Source organism: Nannospalax galili, unplaced genomic scaffold, assembly GCF_000622305.1.
Source record: "Nannospalax galili isolate Female #2095 unplaced genomic scaffold, S.galili_v1.0 scaffold171, whole genome shotgun sequence".
Lineage (NCBI taxonomy): Eukaryota > Metazoa > Chordata > Mammalia > Rodentia > Spalacidae > Nannospalax > Nannospalax galili.
Window position 1 is genome coordinate 2,146,124 of NW_008329362.1, and position 24,520 is coordinate 2,170,643.

At 39.0% G+C, this 24,520-nt stretch overlaps 1 protein-coding gene across 9 annotated transcripts in view; it reads right to left on the reverse strand.

Moving 5' to 3' along the window:
• St7 (suppression of tumorigenicity 7) overlaps positions 1-24,520 on the reverse strand; it is a 303,239-nt gene that overhangs the window by 46,694 nt on the left and 232,025 nt on the right. For all 9 annotated transcript variants that reach the window (XR_003850197.1, XR_003850196.1, XM_008837244.2 and 6 more), the window contains 2 exons: positions 17,920-18,034; positions 277-349 (listed from right to left, as the gene is read on the reverse strand). Coding sequence is in view for 7 of the 9 variants with exons in the window: in XM_008837244.2 (XP_008835466.1) it covers positions 277-349; positions 17,920-18,034 (188 nt within the window). In the remaining 2 variants the exon portion in view is untranslated. The remainder of the gene's footprint in view (positions 1-276; positions 350-17,919; positions 18,035-24,520) is intronic.

Genomic DNA, 24,520 nt, shown 5'->3' on the forward strand with positions numbered 1-24,520 from the left:
AAATAAATAACTTTATTTTAAAGTCACCTCAAAGGCATGTAATTTCTTAATTTCATATTAATCCCTTTTTAGGGACCCACGCACCCTTACAATACCAGTGGATAGACATTTCCTCCTCCTAGTAGTGAAATAAAAGATCAGCAGGTTTTGGAAAATGCATGCTTTTAAGTAGGGTCTCAAACACCAAGAGAAACTTCCAGAGAGAGTCTCCAGAGGCAGACAGGTCTCCTTACGTTTGGCCAGCATTTGTAATCACACAAACAACTGCTCACTTACTTGTCAGAGACAGCTCTTGCTTTGAGCAAGGCGGCTGTGTAGCATATTGTTGCTGACTTTGGTAAGCTTATATCTGTCAGAGAAAAAGAAAGCAAGAACTCTTGTAAGTCTGTAGTCAAAGGAACAATGATTTTTAAAACAAGCCTATTAAGCAATTCTGATGAAGTACAAATTAAGAATATTTTAGCTATTACATAAGAACTTCAGCTCTTTCTTACTATGTCAAAATGGTGTGTTAAGCTGTAATTCTTATATCTGTGAACAATTTGTGTTAGAAATTCACCAGGCTCATTCTTCAGTAATCATCTTCTATTTTAGAATCTCCATTTCATATGTTGACTTTAAGCAGAGAATAGATATAAATATGTAAGTTTAGTTAGTACAAAAATACCTGTGATATGAAATGTAAATATGACCTTTTCACCAGTTACAAAAAATACTTAACAAATGTACAAAATACTAATGCAAAGAAAAAATAATCTGTTAAAACAAATCCACACAGCCAAATAAATTATCTTTAGTAGAGTAAGACATTTCCTTTGAATTAAATTTCAGAAGTTTATATTGTTTTAACAATACTTTTAAAAATATGAAATTCAAAGCCAAGAAGCTATAGTAATACATACATATGTAATTTGTAAGGGTACATATATGAAATATTTAAAAAAGTACAAGTTTTGTTCACTCAAATCATGATAAGTCTCCTTTCATACTGGAGCCCAATTTGTCACACAGAAAAACAACTGTATAAAGTTTTACATAAAATTACAGGTGGAAGGGTAGAGTAGCTAAGAGATTCAGATAATCAGTTTACAAACACAGGTACAGAGTACAACTGAAAATAAACAGAAAGGAGGAGGTCTCTGTAGAGGAGATATTTGTATTTAAAATAATTTCATTCTTTCAAACATAGGATAAGTTAATATTCTTTAGCATTTGTAACCAAATTTACAACCAGATGCAGAAATACTTTTTAAAAAACATTTATCTATTTATGTAGGGGATGGGGCAATTGTCTGTCACAGCAAGTGTGTGGAGGTCAGATGAAGGCTTGCAGAATCCATTCTCTCATTGCACCATGTGGGTTCTGGGGATCCAGAGCCCTCGCCCACTGAATAATCTCACCATCCCCAGAAATGTTTTCTTACTTCAAAATGCAAAAACTGGGGCCGGGGAGATAGCTCAGTCACTAAAGGCACTTACTTCTCTTCTAGGGACAGGAATTCAAAAATGGAAAATTATGCCTTTACCACATACTGTAAAATTAACCCTCAATACCTGGAATGCCCCACAAATCTCTTCATAGTATTGCTTTCAACTCAGAAAGGACTACATTACAAGAGGACTCCAAAGGTTCTCATAATTAGCCAACAGCAGCAGAGAAAGTAATTCTTTGAAAGACAATCAGTCCCTCTTCTATAACAAGCACTTACCATTAATTCTAGCCCGGGAAATTCCTCTTTGAGAGAAAATTTTATTACACTGATAAATCACAATCAACCACAGAAAATCCTAAAGTTGAGCACCGAGAACCAGATCACCTGACTCCCTAGTTCAGCTCCCCTGGCCTTGCCTCCCAGAGTAATCAGGGTACTCAGCCTGCTTTCATTTGCATGAGTAGGATGGCCTGGGCAGCAAGAGGGTCTCAGCACAGCTGCCCATTCTACCTTGTTCATTGTGTAATGTGTGAGAACTGAATGTGGACAACTACTCAGTGAGACGGAGAGTCTGAGAGGGAAAAATGATCTTAGCTCTTGAGATCTGCAGAACTAAAAGGCACCTCATGACCAGGCCATTAGTATCAGATGTGTGTATTTGGACACAAAGGTCTACTTGTGAGGTGCACACAGCCTGGGATCACCCATCTCCCATATTAAATGCCCCTTGATAAACCTCCAGGAATATTGCCCATCAGCTAGCTCATAAGAAAAAGGTTCTCGCTCTATCACATTCTTCTCTGGGCTAACTGGCTTCTGTTGTAGGGCAAGCAGATCCAGACTTTGCTAGGTCTTTGCTGTCAACAATACCAGCACAGAATGAAAGGGACAGATGGCATTGTAGTCTAGATCTTAGAAACTATATTCAAGCAAAAGTTCATCTCCACCTTTCATGCATAGGTTGTTTCTTTTGAGTACTGTGCCTGAGGCAGATGCACAGTGCTCAAACTCCCTGTGAAAGTTAATGTTCCTTTTGCAGTGTGGCTGCTGCAGAACATCACCTCATTAACGTATCTTAGGGGATAACTGCCAATCCAAAATTGAGACAGAAGTTGGTATTTTGGGATCAATTTAAGAAAAGTAGGTAAGAGTAAATTTATTATAGACTGCTTGCCCTGTGAACCCTACCTCTTTGATTCCTGCTCCCACCCAAGTTGAGACTTGGTTAACTGCTGCCTATTATAATTGTTAAACTGATTTCACCAAATTTAGGCTTAGAGTGATTATTGAAAATAATACAAAGAATTTTGAAGACTATTCAGCTCCCTGAATTAGTCATATCTCATATACTATCGTACAAAACACCAAAAACTAAGTAGATATTGCTATAGTGCATTGATCAAATTACAGACCTTCTTGTCCTGTTTCACTATCTTACATGTGTTCAGGTATTCATCTCTACTACAAGATTTACTGCCATACCCATCAAGATAAAGAACTGCTCCACTGCCAGAGACTGTCCTTGCTGGCCTTTATGCTTAAGAGCATGCTGTCATTCCCATCCATGCTGGTCAGGAATCCATTTCCTAGAGTGTTGCCTGTTTACTGTGTTTTTGTGCTTTAAGGAAATGGATAAAATAATAAGATGAAGAAAGTGGCTGTATTACTTACTTTTCTGTTGCTGTGAGAGAAACACTGACCAAAGCAACTTATAGAAGGAAGAATTTATTTGAGCTTACAGTTCCAAGGGGCCCAAGAGTTCACCACGGTGGAGAGGCAGGGCAGCAAAGGTGGGTGGAGGAAGAGGGAAGCCAAGCTCTCACATCTTCAAGCAGGCACAGGAAAGGAGAGCGACTGGAGATCAGGCAAGGCTTAACAACTCTCTAAGCCTGCCCCCAGGGATGTGCTTCCTCCAGCATAGGCACACCTTCTAAGACCTCCCAAAACAGCACCACCACTGGGGACAAAATGTCCAAATATTTTGAGCCTATGGGGGACATCCTCATTCAAACCATCACAGTGGCTATCAGATCGGTCATAGAAATTGTATCAGAAGTGAAGTTTTGAGCAGAGAATAACAAGTCACCTGCTTTCCAATATTGCCAGTAACTTGTCAAAACATTTATTTTGCAGAAGAGACTAAAATATCATTCTAGGTAAAATATCTAGTTAGTTTTGTAATGAAAAACCCCATAGTGCCTTTCCATCTTTGTTTGCTTGCTTGTTTTTCACACAGGGTCTCCTTGTAGCCCTAGCTGGCCTGGAACTCACTATGTAGGCCAGGTTGGCCTTGCTTTCACAGAGATCAACCTGCCTCTGCCTCCCAAGTGCTGGTATTAAAGATGTGAGCCACCACACCCAGTTCCACCTTTACAAATGACATTTAGCAATCGTTTTACCTTAAAACTCTCTTACAAATTGGAATTTGGGCTGGGGTATATAGTTCAGTAGTAGCATACAGTTAGCATGTACACGGCCCTGGGTTTAGGCTCAAATATGGGGTGTGGGGTGACATAGGGACAGAGAGAGAAAGAGATAGGAGAGACAAAGAGAAAGATGGTAAGAGTGAAAGAGAGATGGGGAAAGAATGGATGAATGAATTAGAATTCGAGGAAGAAACAAAATAAAGGATAAATGAAAAACCATATAATGTACTTCCTTACTCCCTACAGAAATAAAGAATGCTAAATACATGTTTCTTACTTGACCAAAACTGAACTGTTGGCATTAGTTTAATTTTCCTTCTACTTCTTTCCAACTTATGTTTATATAAGTCTTTTTCTGAAAGGGAAAGAAATTTCCCCAAGTGCGTTAATATGAGAAATAAAATTGTCGTGAAAGTCTTTCATTAAACAGTGAAATCTTGAACATGCAAGTGGAATCAGAGTGCGCACTCTTGTGTATGGCTTCTTTCATTCAGCATATTTCTGAAACTTGTCCCTCTAGCATGGAATTTTCACTCTTTCATTGGTGAGTGCTACTCACTGTGTGCAGATACTCGATGCCTATTCTCTCATTAAAGAATATTTTGATTGGGGTAGAGAGTTGACTCAGAGGTTAAGAGCACTGACTGCTCTTACAGAGGATCAATTCCCAGGATCTACATAGCAGCCCAACAACCACCGTAACTCCAGTTCCAGGGATCCAGAGCCTTCTTCTAACTTCTGCAGGCACTGTACAACATGGGTGCACTTACACACACGCAGGCAATACACTTATACACTAAAAATAATAATAAAAAAGAGTATTTGGATTGTTTTCCAGCTTTAGCCTACTACAACTAAGATTGCTGCGATAGTTCTTATGCAAGCCTACAAAATACTCATTTTTCCTGGACATGTAACTAGAAGTGGAATTTCTGCATCAGGAGGTGGATATTTAACTTCATTGAAAATTGCTAAGCCATGTCCTTAAGCAGTTGTATGAAGTTTTCAAAACTATTACCTCATGACAGAGATCGCGAAAGTGGTTACTTCTGGACTGAAAGGGAGTTATTAGCTAGAAGAGGCCATGAGGAAACCTTCAGAAATGACAGAAACTTCTGTTTCATCCTAGGTAGTGGTAATACACCTGAGTAAAAACTACCGCCTCTGTACTTAAGATTTGCATGTGACTATGTGCAATTGATATTTCAATTTTTCTTTTTTAAACACCTATAATCTGAGGTCACTTCTTTTATCCATCTGAGAGTCCTCATATTTTATTTGCCTTTTATCATTTGCTCCTCTAGCGCCACTTTCTCTCTATGAATACTTACCTAAAAATCACATATTTTGCCTTCTATGACAAAACAAAATCTGCTTATTTCCTAAGTCAACCCTGCAAACCTAAGAAGGTTGAAATGTCTCTTCTATACCACGCTTCCAGGACACGTGCCACTAGTTCCTCAGGTGACAGAAACTGCATAATTTCTCACCTTGTTTTTTTACTGAGAAATAGGTTATTTTCAAAATGAGAGTTAAGGGGCTGGAGAGATGACTCAGTGGTTAAGGGCATTGGCCACTCATGCAAAGCACTTGAGTTCAGTTCCCTGCACTCACATGATGGCTACCAACAGTCCATAACTCCAGTTCCAGGGGGATCTGATGTCTTCTTCTGAGCATTACAGGCACTTCATGATATGGGTGCACTTACTACACACATGCATCAAAATAGATACACAAAATAAAGATTTTTAAATAAAGTAAAATTTAAAATTAATTTTATTAAGATAACTAAAAATAAAAATGAAAATTAAGAATGGAAATAAACCGCACAGTGCCCCCATCACCCCACATCTGGCCAGGAGGTAGCTCAAGGGAGAGGTGCCATCTGAGGAGCCACAGCCACAAACACCTCCCTGAACACCTGGTACTGAGCACTAGGACTCCTCTTTGGCCCTATGATTGTGCGGCCACACAAACCAACCCTCAGAGTCTATTCAAATTGATTTCCATCAAGGTTTGTTCTTTTCTCTCTTATACAGAAACCATAAAAATTTCTCTGAAGGTTTGAAAACCTTCAGGCAGGATTTCACATTTGACTCCATTAAATTTTCACTGTTACTAAATCTGCAGCATTAGTTGTTGTGCTTTCGGCATGTCAGGTCAGCACAGCAGTCAGCTTTCTGATTCAAGCTGCAGCTGCAGCAGCTCTACTCCATCCACATCCACATGTTGCACCAGCACACCTTTCTCACCACATCGCTACCTCCATCAAAACTACTGTAACAGTTATTGAGGGCTTGCTAAGAGGAAGGTCTGGCTGTTATTTAATCCTCAGAGTAACATATTAATTAGAACCAGTTAAGAGAAAAATGGGGCATGCAATGATTAAAAAAGATGCCCATATCACACAGCTATAATAAATATGACTCCTCTAAGAGCACAAGAGATTAACTGTACTATCTTGTCTGTAAAATCTGATTTTAAAAATACTGGCAGCTGGGTACAGTGGTGCCGACCTATTATCCTTGCACTCGGGAGGCTGAGGCAGAAGGACTGTAAGTTCCAGGTCAGCGTGGCTGCACAGCAAAATCTTGTCAAAAAACCTGCCAACCAAAAATAAAATGACAATGGCAATACCAAAGAGGAAATCTGGGACTATGCTTGCTTCTAAGTATCATCTGATTTTAAAAATACTGGCAGCTGGGTACAGTGGTGCCGACCTATTATCCTTGCACTCGGGAGGCTGAGGCAGAAGGACTGTAAGTTCCAGGTCAGCGTGGCTGCACAGCAAAATCTTGTCAAAAAACCTGCCAACCAAAAATAAAATGACAATGGCAATACCAAAGAGGAAATCTGGGACTATGCTTGCTTCTAAGTATCATCACCAAGTTGCAATTGTTTGCAGTAACATATGCACAACTTTATTAATTAGGTATCAAATCACATTGTTCTATATTAACTAAAAGAAAAGCATTTAAAACATTAGGAAATGCTTTGTTTAAAGATTCAATCACTTCTATGGCATCCCTCCAATTTAGAAACATGAAAGAAAATGGCCAATTAAACTAATAAGATAAATATTTAGATACTATCATGTACACTATAAATGTTTTCACAGCCGCTAGCTCATCTATGCTTATTTGTTACAGCTTCCCTAGTACATACTTCCTGTATTTTCAGTCACCTCTATCTTTCCTAAATGTTCATAAAACACACAATTATGTTTTCTAGAATTTTTCTGGGATTTATATATTTGCTGAAATTCTTAGAAAATAAGCAAAAGTATTCAGGGAAATGGAAAACAGAGTGAACAGATGTAACTTTTTACTAACATTAGTACATTTTTGGCTCAAAATTGCACTACCATGAAAGAGAGACAAAGAACTGGACATCTCAGGGATTCAGAAGTTATTCTCCCCAACATTTTTCTTTTCAATATAAAGAAATGCAAGCCCAATCAGGCAGGGTGGCACACAACTGTAATCTCATTATGGGAAGTTGAAGCAGGAGGGCCTCAAGGTCAAGGCTAGCCTGAGCTACACAAAGGCCCCATCAAAACAAATACATGTAAGAGGAAGAAAGGGAAGAATACAAGGAGGGAGAGAGGAGGGTAAGCAAGATGGCAGAGAGAAACTCTAAAGAGCCATCGACTAATTACTGGTGAAGCTGAACTCATGGTACATGCCCTTATCACTAACCCGAACTGCCCATTGTATTTGCTTTTACTTCCCTCTCATCATTCTCTTATACTTTATTCATCATTTTGCATAGAAAATAGCTTCATATATTCAAATCTCCAGACTTTTGCTTCCTCTGGAGCTTCACCACTCTGAGCAACTGCTTGCTGGTTTATGACTTACTTGTAGGTACTTATTTAGCTATTTATCATTCTGATATTGTCTCTCTTCTTTCTTTAAGAGGTTGTATATGTGTGTGCTTGTGTGTGTGTGTGTGTGTGTGTGTGTGTGTGTGTGTGGTACATATGCATGCACCTGTAGGCATGCACAGAAGCCAAAGGAGGACATTGGGGGGGGGGCCTGCTCTATCAATGCACACATTCTTTTGAGTCAGTCTCTCAATAAATCTGGTGATTTAGTGGGCATCAAGCCCCAGTGAACCTCCTATCTCACTCCACACAACACTGGGGTTACAAGGGTGTGTGGCAAGTTTTACATGGGTGTTGGGATCTGAATTCAGGTCCTCATGTTTGCACAGCAAATACTCAAGGAGCCAGCCCTTCATTTCGATCATTTCACATACTTTAATCACTTGTGTTTCCCACCGGGGAGTAATTTCATCATTTAGAGTCAGCCATCCTTTCTGAAATATTTTCCTTTAAAAAAAATCTGTGGGGCTGGAGAGATGACTCAGGAGTTAAGAGCACTGGTTGCTCTTGCAGAAGACCTGCGTTCAGTTTCCAGGACCCACATGATGGCCAACAACCATCCACAACTACGGTTCTGATGCCCTCTTCTGGCCTCCATGGGCATTGCTCACACTAGTATACTTACATACATGTAGGTAACACACACATAATTAAATGAATAAACACATACATACACACACATATATAAATAAACAAATGTTAGAAAATATCCATATATCCTATCCCAAATCCATAATCATTATGTAGATTATGCCCAACAAATCGCCATCCAAGGGCCCATATTTATCTTTCCTCTGATTTAAAGAGCACATGGCTTTGGCTTCTGTTTGGTCTGGTTTTGGATTCAAGGAACACTTCAATGCCTAAGACTCCTTCTTCTTCTTCTTCTTAGGATTAGGCTTCTTCATTTAGGGCTTTCTTTTTGTTAGGCAGCGTATTACTCCTGTGCTTTGTCTACTTTAGCAGTAACTGGGGTATCAACGAGATCCAAATCTTCCAGATTTTTAGACTCACAGATCCATCTGTGCACCCATACCATGTACTCCACTGTCACAAATTCAACATCTAGGGTGCTCCATCTTTTCCCTCATATTTTACATCATTTGTCTTCATGTTGTTATATGGCCCAGCCACAATTAGACAGGTATTGGTGGGCTGAGTGGGCCCTGCAGCCTCCACATGTCTTAGGTACACTCCCTGTAAGAGTATCTGAGGTTATATGTGTCTTTATCAGCCTCAGTTTCCTGTGGTTAGGAGATCAGCAGAGAGTAAATGAAATCAAGTGGTTATAGTTTACAACAGGATGTTTGTTCATCCAGCAGACAAAGGGGCCTCTGCCATCTTTTGTTCCAAGAAGAAAACCCAAATCTCACTCCCCACTAACTCTTATACACTAGTATTTGGACCCTTGGGATCAAATGCTGTTTCACCAGAGTGTCTGAAAGTCACCTCTTCAGCCCTTTTCAGAGTGTTCCACTCTCAGGTCTAAGAGCTCTGGCACTGTGTTCATCTCTCCGGCACCAGAAGTGAAGTAGGGGCAGAATGTGAGCCCATTATGCTTCCCTCATGGAAGTCTCCCTGTGAGGTTGCCTCCAGGTCTCTCAAATGGTAGATAAAAAGTCTTTAAAGTCTGACCCCTATACAATTCACTCCATGTATCTTCTGCTATTTGCTGTGCCTGTTGTTCATCCCTCTGCAGTGTGGGAAACAGGGACTTCCCCATAAAAGTCGTCTTGACCATGCCAGCACCTTCACTGTCTATCAGCTCAAAGATCACCTCCTCCAAGCAGGTTCCCCTTATGTCTCCCTTTGCTAAGTGTCATGGCCCTTCCTTCTTAGGCTTCAGTCTACTACCACAGTCCTGGGCTCTCAGCAGTTGTTTCTTACACATTTGCCTCACATGATACACTGTAGGAGTAAACACTATGTACCTTCAGCACTTGTAGGCATACACAAAGCAATGTCTGAGATACATTGAACAGTCTGTGTTTACTGAATAAAATCCTAAAATAATATGCCTATATCTCAAACCTCTTGATATTAGCTTCTTTCAATTTGGTCATATTTACATCTAGTTTAACTCCTAGAAGACAAAAGTCATTAGTGTTGATGGATAATTTAAGGAGTCAATAATGCATTATTTCTCAACCTGTGTGTCTTACAACTTATCTACATTTCTAGAGTCCCATCAGGATGTATGAAAATCTACTGTTGCTCTCATCTAGATGTCTGTTTGAAATAGCCATAGGATGAAAAAAAGTGGAACAGGATGAGGAAAAAACAGTAAAAGCTGAAACAAGGGTGAAGAAAAGCAAAGGAATCTTCTTTCAAAAACAGGGAAGGGAAGCCACACCTCTCCTGGCTCCCCAGGAACCCTGTATTGGAATGCTGCTGAAAGAAAAGGTCATCTTAGGGAGAATGACTCTTGAAGTTTCAAAAGTCATAAAGGGCTCATGAAAGCAAAAATTCAATGCAATAATCTTGAAGAAAAATTCATGGAACAAAACTTCAGATCAGATAAAACAATTTGATCTAATTTTCTTTTGTATATCTACCAATGATTAATGATTAAGATGTGATTTAATAGATCATTACTGTTCTTAGGCATGAGACAGGTCAAGTGAGGGTCAAATCTCATATCTATGATTCTAAAATGTTTTTATTTTCAGCAGATAAATAAACCCCAAACTGCCTCACAAACACCACTACCCCATAGTGGCATCTCCATTTCCAAGTCACTCATTGACAATAGATGTTCCAAATGACTGTTTCTCCTTCACAACCCGTTTGTGGATTATAATTTGCTGTTACTGTCCCGTTACACAAATGCTGTCCCCTGTGGAGATGTCTTCACAAAATTTTCTCCATTTACTCCTAATCATAATATGAAGAAAACAACAGAAATGTAGAATCCCATCCTTAGACTTCTGCTGCTGTTGTTGATTCCAGACAGTGTGAGGTCTTTTTGCCCCACCTTCAAAAAAGCCAATCCCAGGTCCCTTTTCAACCAAAGAGGAAAATTCACTGAAGAAATAAAAAGGATTGATATACAAGAATCTCAAAAAATGTGCCATCTGGGATTTTAATGATTCAATCGGGAAATTCTACATGGCCTTAGTAATTTTGGGCAGGGGGAAGAGCAAGCAACATGCATTCAACTACACCCAGAAAAATTTATCTTATGCTATAAAGCCAAACACCAGATGTGATTTGCAACTTTTGGACTGGATTACTCCAGAAGGTTTGTCAAAGAGCCCTTCTGTGGCTGGTGCCTTGGACTCAAACACGCCAGTTTCAGGGATGGTAATGGCTGGCTGGGGAGGAATGTTACCTTGGTAAATTATGATAACTGGGCAATAAAGATTACTAAAGCCAACATAAATTTAGAGGGTTTGTGTATGTGCCAACTATGTGAATTACAGATGTATGTACTTATGAAGGGTCTTCTCCATCATCAGAGACAGAAGTTTCTCATGCAAGCAGCCTTCATTGAAATGACATCCATTATCAGAACTCCTGCTCATTGCATATGTAGCCCATCATCTGACAGTCTATCATTCATTCTAAAATGACCTCAAAGGCCTAGTCTTCTTGGCAGAGTTATCTCTGGTGTCCAAATCAGGAGGGCACCTAGTCCAAAGTTCTGCAGGCCTATCTTTTCACAGTAACATATGCTTACAAGCTGAAGTCACAGCTCATGGTACCACTGTTGATGATTATTTTCTTCTTTGAAGTACTAATGTGGTTCACTGGTCCATCTTCTACATAAAAATTCTCTTTAAACATGTGCCTAGCATCCTTGATCTTTTCCATAGCAGATAGCTACCCCAGGGAACAGAGATGAACTAGGTCAGAGTCACTAAAAGGGACTGACAGCCCTTCAAACCTTTTGCAAATGCAGTCTAATTTTGTGGTGACTGTTTCGGAAGCTGCGTGTGCTGGTGGCATCAAAATTCACAATTAATGCTTGACTAAAACACACTGTTTTGGAGGTCTGGACAGTCTGATGCTGATGAATACAGATCTTACTCACTGGTCCTCCTGACATCTCAAATCCTTCCTGTTCCTGCTTCCTCTTCAAACATAAATGGAAAACAGACTAATCAAAAAAGCAGGATATCCAGTGACCATTTCATAGCAACTGTGATGCTAGTCAAATAACTCGTGCTGGTTTATAAGCTTGGGCAATGAACAAGCTGACTCTGCAAAATAATATCTGCAAAATGCTTATGTTCTGAAGAGTCTCAACATAGTGAATTTTCTTTTTTTATACTTTATTTATTATTTTTATTTTATGGGTATGAGTGTATTGCCTGTATGTATGTAAGTGCACCCATGTCATGCAATGCCGAAGAAGTCAGAAGGGACTTAGGATTCCCACATGGCCGCCATGTGGGTGCTGGGAATCGAACCTGGGCCCTCTCCAAGAGCAGTCAGTGCTCTTAACTGCTGAGCTATCTCTCCAGCCCCAGAGTGACTTTTCTTTACAACTCTTGTTTTCAGTCTACTATGTTGAAAGTATTTCCCCCTATGCAAGAATCATGTACTGCTCTAGAGAATACACCCTTTGCAAATTACCAGATGGTAGATAATACTAATTTAGGATGGACTCAATGGCATCAATAAAATGATCTTGATGTAACTATTGCACTTATGTATCTGTGACTATAAAAAGGACCAGCTGTTCCTTACAGGGAAGTTTATGCTCTGAAAATTAGGATCATCACTAAAAACCTAATGATGTAAGTATCTAAGAGCTTGTGTCTGTTTCCATAAGTATAAATTGCTACAAGGTTGAAGTTGCTCTGGATATGTTATGCTTTGATTGTGAAATGTCCGTTTATTGGCTCATGTGTTTGAACAGTATCTGATACTGTTTTAGAAGGTTGTAAAACCTTTGGGGCACAGGCCTACCTGGTAGACAGGCCACCAGGTGTGGACTTTGGAAGGTTATAGGATAGCCCCACTTTTAGGTGAAATTCTCTGCCTTCTTTCATCCACCAAGATGTGCGAATCAGCAGCCACAAGCTTATACCACCATGGACCAGGGAGCTCCATCATGCCTTCCCTACATGACAGGCTGAAACTGTTAGCCAAAATAAATCCTTTCTCCCTTAAGTTAGTTCCGTCAAATATTATCTCATACCAATAAGAAAAGTAACTGAAACAGAATTCAAACATTTTCTTTTCATCAGGAGTCAAAATCCCTAGCATTTCTGTTTCCAGTTTTCCAAAAATTTAAGAATTATTTATATGCAAAAGTAAGCATTTCTGTTTTTATCAAGTATCCATACATATATCCTATTATATCTATAATTAATTTCAATAAGAGGGCATAACACTGCCTTTGTGGGGGCACAAGACCAGGTTCTTATATTTCAACTGAAAGTTTGTACGTGGTTCTCTATTTAAACAAGATTGATCAAAGCTAGGAAAGCTCATGAGCAGCAATGTGGACTCTTCAGAACAGCTAGTAGTTTCTCTACTCCTACTCTGTGCCCCACAGTTCTAAATACTAAACAAGAATTACACTACTTTAACAGCTGTGGTAAATTACCAGCTGTGTGATCTTGAGCAAGTTAGTTAACCTTCTAATCCTTGATTCTATTTCCAAAGACGGAAGCAAGGGTTGGGAGATGAAGTAACTTGAGTTCACTGGAAAGGCAGAAGTAGGCCTTGACCCCACCTCCCCACCACCCCCGAATCCCCAGGGATCATTAACTAGAGATAGCAGAACTCAATGCTCCCAAATGTATTGTGTAGCCTGCACATGCACATTCATTGGTGCTGTGAGAGTCTTCTAAAATTGAAATGCACAAATGATAATGAATAAGAAATGCATGAACTATTTTCTACACTACTACTTGACTCTTTTGAGACTAAAGTTTTCAACCTAGGTGGCCTATAAACTTCCTTGAAAGGTGATCCCAAAGCCTATAACAACTTTCACAATAATTTTTAAAAGAAGTTTCTGATGATTTCATGATCATGAAAATATTGCTGCCTCTATAATAAATGTATGGCTGGAAAAATATGACAAACTTCAAGTCAAATGACAACTATACATCAAATACTTTTTGTGACTAAAGAAATAAAACACAAGTTGACTGAAGTTGGAAAGGTATATTTTGAAGATAACTTCAGAAAGACAAACAAATATAGAGAGACCTATTTCTTTTTTTAATTGATTTTTTTGTGATTGTCACAAAAAAACTTTGATGGTATTTAGATCCACTCCCCTATCTGCACCTCTGCTGATTGCTCTTGGCCTAATTTAATATACCCTATTATATATACACAGAGACCTACACAGTCTAATTTGTGTCCCCAAATATCCTTTAGTCTGGGCCAACCACCAATTAACCTACCAAAAGTCTCATCCTTGAAACTTATTTCTTAGAGAATGATTAGAAAGGAATCATAAAGAACAATCTGGCATCACTGAAATTCTTCACCATTGCACCAGCCCACATAATTCATGCCTCTGTACAAGAGGCAGAGCCCATCACTGTAGTAAGGCTCACATTTCTTGAAAACACATGGGCTTCAGAACTAGGCCAACCTGGATTTGAATCAGCTCTGAAGTTGTTTAGGAATGTGTAATTTTGCAAGTTACTTCAATTCATAACACCTCAGTTTCTACATTTGCTGAAGTGGAATGACTACCTCCTTGAAGGATTACTGTAGGGTATAGTTAATGTGCATAACGTGCTTGATGAATGGCTGATTCTCAACAAATTATAACTAATAATAACAAGAGTAAAGGTAATGAATTTTTAAAAGTTACAAATACTGCCAAAAGCAGAGAGTAGTGATGGTCAAGAAGGCAGGCCTGGAATGGATCTTCTTAGTTTGTATCTTTGGCTTTTCTTGTCATATAATGTTCACACTGTATTTAACAATGACTATTTGCAACTGATCTCTTTTGTCTTATATCAACATGGTTTGACTTTGACATTTTAGTAGACTACTGTTAGCAAAATATTTAACTTCTCAGCCACATCACAATCCTAAAATTAAGCTAACAGCAGCACCTATCAAATACACTGTTATCCATGAAAGCATATCCATCAACATATTTTAAGAACCCAGGATATGTTAGCTGTTGCTGCTGCTGTTACTTTAGTCATTGTGTGAGGGACATTAATAAGCTGCTTAATAAACTTGGTTAATAAACTGAAAACTGAAAAGTACAAAAACTCCTGAGAATGACAAAACAACATTTCAGACTAATGTCTAGAATAATAAAACATGAGATATTACCTCAAGGGCAAAATCAAAGCTACACTGCAGATTATGAGGTGTGACCAAATAATTAAAGATCCAGAGTTTCCAAAGTATTACTGTAACAAAAGGAGTTTGTCAATGTCAAGGAGTTTCAAACTCAAACTTTCAAAGCCAAACTTTCCCCTTCTTTTTTTAAAGAAGAATGAGATGAGGGCATGGGGGGGGTGCTTCCTTTTCTTCCCAAAGCATGTTCTTTCCTTTTTTTCCTCCCCATTTTGGCCATTGTCTAAATCCTTTTTACAAAAATCAGAAGAGCAGCACTAATCCCTTCATGCCACTTCCCAACGCACTATGTTAAAAAATCAGCCATTTAACAAACATAATAAAGGAAGACTGCAATACCCAGAAACCATCCCAGAAACAGCCACCCAACCAGAGCATTCCAATTTGCAAAGATAACAAAATCCTGTTGTTTTGGGTGTGGCTCTATCAGAGGGACAGAAGGCTGCAATTCAAAGTGCTGCTTCTAGGAACTCTGTTAAGAATGATGGCACTTGAACCAGGGCAAAGGACAAGGTGCCCTAAAGGCTGTCTACTCCAAGAGCTCCAAAGTACCCACTTCCTTGCACAGGGTCAGATAAAGAGCCAGCAGCTCAGTCAAGGTCCTTTGGGTATCCAAGAAAAGAATCAGGGGTGAACTTGAAAGAACCATGTCATGGGATAGGATGAAGAGCAGAAGACACGTTTTCAACAGTCTTGAGACTTCAGCTCACCCTCAAGAACAGTAACTCCACAGCCACTTCATTATATTCTACTGTAAATGATACAAGCCTGAGCCAAGTCAGCACCAAAACTCCCCTCAGAATTCAGTGGAGGTTAGGTCATCTGCACTCTGTTGACAACCACTGAACTCAAAGATCTTAATGAGGCAGCTTAGCAACAGTATGTGTCCTGCCACCAATGAGGCTCTTTTTCCATGAATAATGAAAAAGAACATCATCTCTGTTGCCAGGTACACAACATAAACAAAACTCAACATGGGCCTTGATAGAGCGAGTTTGTCCACTTGCAATAAAGGAATTTTTCAAAGTGCAAGCCAAGTTTTAGTGGAGGGTGGGACAGGCTGTTGTAACAAATAATGCGAACATACATTATCAGAATTTAATAAATCAGCTTTTGGTTGTTGTGGATGGAGGCTGTGTGATGGGATATAGTGAGATGATGAATAAATCCAAATGAGTTCATTTCTTTATTTGGCAATTAGTTTTATAACAAAAGGCTGATGATTTTTGTAATGAACGGAGATCTTCACGAAAAGATCTTTATAAGATTTGTGGTCTCAAAGGCTTTTTAGTCAAATCCCTACTTCTTAAGGCTTGGTTTATCAGGTTGAGTACAGATCAGCACTGGTGATGAGAATATGAACTTTGCATTGGGAAAAGTGTATTGCTAATTGGACCTATGGCATGAGGCTAGCTCCTTTGGTACTAAAAGACCCTCAGAGTATGAGCACTTTGCCCACAAAGAAGTATAGCTTAGATCTCCAAGCTTTAGTTGAACAGTGAGTGAGATTCTAGTAAGTAAACAGAGAATAAAAATGAGTTGATATAAAGGCCAAACAGTCTTCATTTTGTTTACTTTTAAGTGTTCCACAAATACTTTAAAATCAGTTCCATACTAAGTAGCGTATATCTTGTTACACAGGTTACTCATGTCTACACAGGCAAAGAGATGCCATCACTGGCTGAGGGTTTTTAGTTTCCATCAATCTGAATAATAATTTGAGAAAAGCAAAAAAAAAAAAAAAAAAAAGGTTCACCAAGTTCACAATATCTCCATTCCCTCAATGGAAGGAGATAATAATTCCAACCACTTCAGAAATTCCTTAGAAAGAATTTAAAATAAAATAAAACCCAAATGATATCATTTTCTCTATATGTTTGAAGAATTCCAGGAAATGTGTGATCTGAATAATTCTTAAATGAAGTAATGATGCTTACTAAAAAAATAATATTTTACAAGTTAGAAAAATGATTATGTAGTGTAAGTAATCATGCCATAATATCCATTTTATAAGCAAGCAGATTTATTTTATAGAGAGAATTATTGCAATAAGGCAGAAGAACAGTTTGAAGTTCTACAAAGAGCCTAGCCATGACAGGAAATTATGTACATAATTTCTGCTATTAATCAAATCCTAAATTCACAGATGCTAGCATTATCAACAGAATTGTTTAAAAATCTCTAGAATATGGGGCTGGAGAGATGGCTCAGGGGTTAAAAGCACTGGCTACTCTTGCAGAGGACCCAGGTTCAATTCCCAGCACCCACATGGTGGCTAACAACCATCTATAACTCCAGTTCCAGGGGATCCAATGCCCTCTTCTGACCTCTGTGGGTATGGCATGACACAGGTGTACTTATACACATGTAGGCAATACACTCATACACATAAAAAAATAGTAAATAAAGTATTTTTTTAAAATCTCTAGAATGTATCAGTTTATTTCCTTGGCTTGTCAGTAACAGGCAGAATAGAACAGGCCAGGGGTAAAGAACCAGAATGGTGAAGGGTCTTCAAAAGCTATTGTGTATCAGCAAGGAACCACAGGAAGACTCTAGCAGTTGGTGCTGCCCCAAGCCCACATGTGCCATCCTGACCAGCAGGGAATCAAGAAGAGACACACAGCTGCCTGGTGGCACGAGGACCAGCAGAATCTGTGCCAAGGAAGGAGAGGAGGGGAGCACAAGCCACATAATGTTTCTGCCCCTGCTAAGCCTGAAATTCTAAGACTCTAGGGAACACTATCATAACACTGTAGGTGGAAATTCTTTAAGCAGAGTTATCCATGTTCTGTGCTACTTGAAATGGTCTTTCTCATCTAATCACTGGTCTTTATCAAGAGGAGAGACAGTCTCAAATACATAAAAATATCCAAGGACTTACCATCATACTTTGCTAAGACTGCCTGAACATCAGCATAAGCTTGGAGTTCCAGAAGGGCTTCTAGAAGATTTTCATGGATGTTGAACATGCTTAGGAGAGGGAACTCCTTCATTAACTAGGAAAGAAGAAACCAAGGAATAATTAATTATGTCATATTTTTAATATATATTTAAGGAATATAGCATGTATGTATAGTTAAATGATTACTACAGTCAAAAATTTTAAGAAATAGCTCTTGAGGCTGGGGAGATGGCTCAGTTAGTAAAGTGCTTGACATATAACCATGAGGAAATGAGGAAATTTCCCTAGAATCCTTCTTTGGTGGAAATAAAAGCCAGGTACAGCAGTGCATTCCTATAATCCCAGCACTGGGGAGGTAGTGGAGCTAGGGATCTCTGGGATTCACCGGTCAGCTAGCCTAGCCTAATCAGCAAGCCCCAGGTCCCAGTGAGAGAATATGTCTCAAAAAACATGGTGGATAGACCCGGTTCAACATCCTACAATGAACTCTGGCCTTCACATGCATGCACACACATATGCATATGTACCCATATGCATATATGTACCTGTACACACATGCATGCACACACACACACACACACACACACACTGAGCAAGTTGGCATCATTTGTCAACTTGACACACCTGGGAAGAGAGACGTCAATTGAGGAATTTCCTCCATCAGATTGGCCTGTGGCATATCTATGAGGCATTTTCTTAACCGCTAACTGATGTGGGAGGATCTGGCCCAGTGTGGGCGGTGCCACCCCTGGGCCTATGATACAGGGTTGTATAAGCCAGAAAGCTGAACACAGGGCAGGGGAAGTAAGCCAGTAAGGAGCATTCCTCCATGGTCTCTGCTTCAGTGCCTGTCTCCAGGTTCCTGCCTTGAGTTTCTGCATGACTTCTCTTAAAAATGAACTGTCATGGAAGTTTAAGAAGAGATAAACCCTTCCTCCCAAGTTGCTTTTGATCATGGTGTTTATCACAGCAACAGAGAAAACAAACTAGAACACATACCAATATATATATACATAATATAATCCTTATAAATAAATCTTAAAATACTAGATTTCAAATAATTATCTTTTGTCTCCGTTTTCTTTTTGGAGCTGAGGACTGAACCCAGGGCCTTGTACTTGCTAGGCAAGCACTCTACCACTGAGCTAAATCCCCAACCCCTCAAATAATTATCATTTTAAAAGCATAGATGCTTCTCTTTTTTCTGTTATTTTAGGAAAATGGTAGCTTGTCCAGAGAAATTGGGTAGAAGCCCAAGCACACGAGGTGAAGCGAAGGGATGCGATTCTTTCAGGCAGCCTGGTGACAAAACTGAGCGAAGGAGAGCAGCAAGAAGGTAAAACAGTTGAGAGAAATTTGATGATAAGGATTGGGGGGTGTTATGGGGAGTGAAGGTAGTAAATAAAGAGGTTCACACAAATTCTTGTCTGGTGGCCTTAGTAAAACAGGAGTCAAGGTCGTCTTCTGAGCCCTGGGAAGATGTGGCAAGAGGAAGTTTAAGGCAGGGATGGAAGTGCAGAACAACAAAAGAATAATGTCCTTAGACTAAGGCTATCTTGAGGGTCTAACAAACAGGAGACCATGAAGGTATAGAGGCTACAGCTGCCATGGTGGCCACCTTTCAGCATTCTCTGAACTGTAACATGTAAACATTTATCACTGTTGATGAATTCTTCAGGTAATCATCAGACTTCAAGGACACAAGTTTGTATTATATACTTTTAAAATGCAATTCCAGGGACTGGCCAGATTGCTCAGTGGTTAAGAACACTGACTGCTCTAAAGTAGACAGCAGCTGAGCACAGCAACAAGATGTCACATAGCCAGGTTGAGCCTGCAGACTGAAGTTCCATGAAGGAAGAAGCAGGAGATGTGACTGTAGCAGGGGACAAATGATTAAAAAGCACATAGAGCTTTCAGACTAGAGGCAGATGACAGGTTCACAGGGATTAAAAAAGTAGTATTCAATGTCAGAGGAAAGCAAGAAGAGGGAAAGAAGAAAGGACCAAGAATTTCCAAGTACATCTTACTAGAGCAAGAGAGCCAGGTTCTTCATAAAGTAAATTCATATATTTGTGAGCAGTCAGTGCTCTTACCTGCTGAGCCATGTCTCCAGCCTCTGTGCTGCAGTATTTAATCTCCCACATAGACAACTATTTTCTAAAATAACATAATGACTTCTAAAATAGCAATAAATCTTTCTGATGTTAATATCTTTATAGCAATTATGCTGAGAGAAAAAATACCAGAAAATAGGCTAATTAACCACTAAACAAGAAACCAATGGATATATGGCATTGAGTGTCTACTTCTTTTATTAGGAACATTTACATTTTTTTGTGTTTTAAAGTCAGGAATCATTTATCATATTTTTTTGTGAAAACACAAAGAACATCATATCACCTACCAAGCACCTATCAAGATTATTCTGTGTTCAAGAAGACTCACAATCTGAACCCCCAGCAAGAGGCTGCAATATTTTCATTACTATTAAAGGAAGCAGATAAGACAACCCCACACATTGTGGATGTTCTGTAACCAATAAAAGTATTTCTTGTTCCGTTCACTTTAATACTCTCTGACATCATCCTTTGATTTTTTTTTTTTTTACTTTTTCTAATTAAAGTTTGTTAGTTCTCTGTCATGCAGCAGTTGGCAAAACAATAAAGACATTCTCTGAACTGTAACATTTAAACATTTATTACTTTTGACCAATTCTTCAGGTAATAATCAGATTTCAAGGACACAAGTCGTATTATGTAATTTTAAAATCAATTCCAGGAGCTAGCCAGGTGGCTCAGTGGTGAAGAGCACTGGCTGCTCTTGGAGAGGGCCCAGGTTTGGTTCCCAGCATCCACATGGAGGCTAACAACCATCTATAACTCCAGTTCTGGAGGATCCAACACCTTCTTCTGATCTCCATGAGCACTGCACAACATAGGTGCACTTATACATATGAAGAATACACTCATACACATAAAATAAAAATAATAAAATAAAAAATAAAATAAAATGCAATTCCAAATACTAGTTTCTGAAGCTTAAAAACGAATCTAATAAGAACCCAAGGAGACACATACACACCTGATCTCTAAAACAACTTTGGTGTTTGGTATCTCAACACTATCATCTTTACATGAAAAGCTTCCACATGCAAACATCTACTGTGCCCTCTCTCCTAGAAGATCAGATCAATTTATAAACTATCTTCCTGATAGCTTTATCTTGTGTCCTTAACACATACCTAATACTCAGCTGAAAGCTCTCTCCCAGACCAACCTTTCCAGCTTGTTCCTCATCCTTGGTTATTTCTTGCACCGGAGCACAGTACCACTAATCCTTACCCTCATCAAAGTCTCCTCCCTACCACTACTGCCAGGTCCCTTTTACAGGTCCCTTGGGCCCTGAGTATGTAAAATGCTTATAATAGGATTCAAGTTCTCACAAAGTCGTTGTGTAAAAAAACATCTAAAGAATCAATACAACCTCTTTTCTCTGAACTTGGTGTCATAACTTAGTTTATGCCCTCATACTTTACTTACAGTGCTCCAAGAGCCACCTTAGTCTTCTCAATTCATGATTTCTTCTTTCCAGCTCATTCTTCCTAAGGATGCTGTAAAGACTTTTAAACATGCAAACTGAGATCTTCTTTCATGCCCCAGCATAGCTAGACTAGCCTATCAGTTTACTGTCATGGTTAGCCCTATTTCCAAGAAAACAGTCAGATGTAGATATGAATTTACAAAGAAGCTGTTTATCAAATTATTTTTATAGTACAGAAAAATGTAAACAATTTAAAATGTAAACCATTGTGAGATATTTAAGCATAATAAAATATATACATCTTTGGAGCCATTGTATATAGTCATTAGGAGTTAAATCCTCAGAGAACTTTTAATGGCCTGGTCTGAGAAACACTAGCATATACTGTTATATTAGAAAAAAAAGCAAAATAAAAATATATAGTACAATAAATAAGACTATGCTTTCTTCTGTACATTTGCATAAAAACATATACAGAAATATTTTTAACAGTGGTTATTCCTGATTGGTGAGTTTAAAGGTGATTTCTATCTTGTCTTCCATGTTTCATGTGCTCTATTATTTTTATAGGCATGTGTATATATTCATACACTTAAAAGAAGATTGACTGTTTTTAAGAATACTGGCTTCTCAGGCCGGCAAGATGTGTGAGTGAGCAAAGCACTAGCTAAACAAGCCTGATGACCTGAATCTGATCCCTGGGATGCACATAAAAATGGATGGAGCGAACTGACAAAGTTGTCCTCTGACATCCATATGTGCACTGTTGCACGAACATACACATCATTTATAAATGCATGCATACTACTACTACTACTACTGCTACTACTACTACTAATAATAATAATAATAACAATAGCTCATTAATTTGAAGAAAAGAACTCTGGTTTCTCATCAAATTCGGGTTCACACATGCCATGTTCAGGCATAGGACAAGTCATTACCAAGGATCTCTAGAATTCTGCAGTTGCAGGAAGGAATTCCCAGTTCCTAAGCATAACTGTAAAGTCCTTTCTTAGCTCAGTGCCAGATTTCACTTGGCTCTCTTGTTTTCTGCAGGGTTAAACTCCAGCTTTGTCAGAAAAGACTAGTACACACCATTCCTAGAATTCTTTCTACAGTTACTAGCCACTGTGTTTTTGCTCAGACTCTTTTCACCACCTGGAATACCTTTCCCCCCCACCATTTACAAGGCAGCTTGTCAAAATCACCCCACCCTCCAAAGCCCAGATCAAATGCCACCTCCTAAAGTCACAGCATCATACAGAGTGAGAGCCAGAGGAGCCCATGGAGATCATCCAAACACCCTCCTCACTTTACAGAGGAACTCCCTCCCACCACAACACAATGAAGGCTGCAAATTCAAGTGACTCAGCCAAGCTTAATGCCTGGACTATGATTCAAACCCAGTCATCAGCAAGGAGTCCAAATTTCAACACATCACAACTCCAGTCTTGGGACTGCCAAGTCCGGACAGCTGAACCACTTTTCTCATACTTCTGAAACGACACTTACATTTCTGTTTCACATTGTATTTACACGGATTTGAGAAAACAGCTGTATTATAGAGGTAAAAAAATAAATTTGGAGCTATTCCTGAATTGAAATCCAGTCTCTGCCACTTACTACCTGTCTTATTTTGTACAAACTGCTAGCCATCCTGACCTGTGGTTTCCTTTGGTCCTGGGTCTCAGCTCATGTGGCATCTTTTCCAGTTCTCTTAGCACTCTACCAAAAATCACTACCCACCCCCACCACATCCCATTTCCTATTGCTTCTATCACCTTCCACAGTCATTTTATTTGCCTATGTGGCTCCATAGTAGATGATAAAAAGGAAAAAAAAAGGATTAGATATTGTAATAACAGGTAATATTATTATAGCAGGATTAACTAACACTTCTTCTGTAAAAGGCCAAAGAGCTACTACTTGGGGCTTTATGGTTTTTAAGGCAACTACTCAACACTTATAACTTGAAAACAACTGTGGGTAATATGGAAATAAATAAGAAATGCACTGTACGCATAAAACTTTACTTTACAGAATCAGGCAACAGGCTGGATTTGGACTGTAGGCATTAGTTTGCTAGTCCCTGGTTAATAAGAAGAAAATTTTAAGTCCAAAAGATTTTTCTAAAAAGCATTTCATAGTAATATCATACTTTAAAAGCCTAATGTCTCTTACCCACAGCTGGTTTGGCAGACTGTAGTAAAATGAAAAAGGCCTGAACTACAATCTAGCACTTCCATCTTCCAGCTCAGCTCCTTAGAGGCCATTCACCACATCCCTGAGGAGACACCCACTGAGAAGTGCACTACAGGAGGAGGAGAGCCAGCCATAATGAGAGAATGGACAGATGGAATGGGGCCTATTCACGTGACAAAGTGCTAGTCAGCAGAGAAAAGGAATGAGCTGGAACCTAACATCTTAATACGGACAAAACTCAAGCAATTTTGAGAAAAGAAGTATCCTACAGAGAAATGTGCTCTAAAACACAATACCATTTAACACAATTTGGGCTATGGTTTCTTTTGTTTTTTGTTTTTGGTTTTTTTTTAATATATAGTCATTATTTTTGTATTTTAAGTTTCTTCGAGAAGTTTATTATTTTTCAGATGTAAAACTCCTCAAAATCTGAAGGGCTAATTTTCATCAGACGTTGATTTTTTTTTTTCATATATTCTAACTGAATTTGAGGCAAAATTGTTTCTTTGCCTTGGGTATTTGACTCTGTAGGTCTTTAAAGTATTGCTAGTGTTGGGGGTGGAGAGATGGCTTAGTGGTTAAGAGCAGTGGCTGTTCCTGCAGAAGACCCAAGTTCGAATCTCAGCACCACATGGCAGCTAACAACTGTCTGTAACTCCAGTTCTAGGGGATCCAACGACCTCTTCTTTCCTCTGCAGGTACTGCACAACATGGGTGCACTTACATGCATGCAGGCAATACACGCATACACATTTAAAGAAAAAGTTTTGCTAGTGTCTTGAGAAGGTGTCTCTGAGTAAGCATTTAGAAACTTTCCTCCTAAAATAATTTG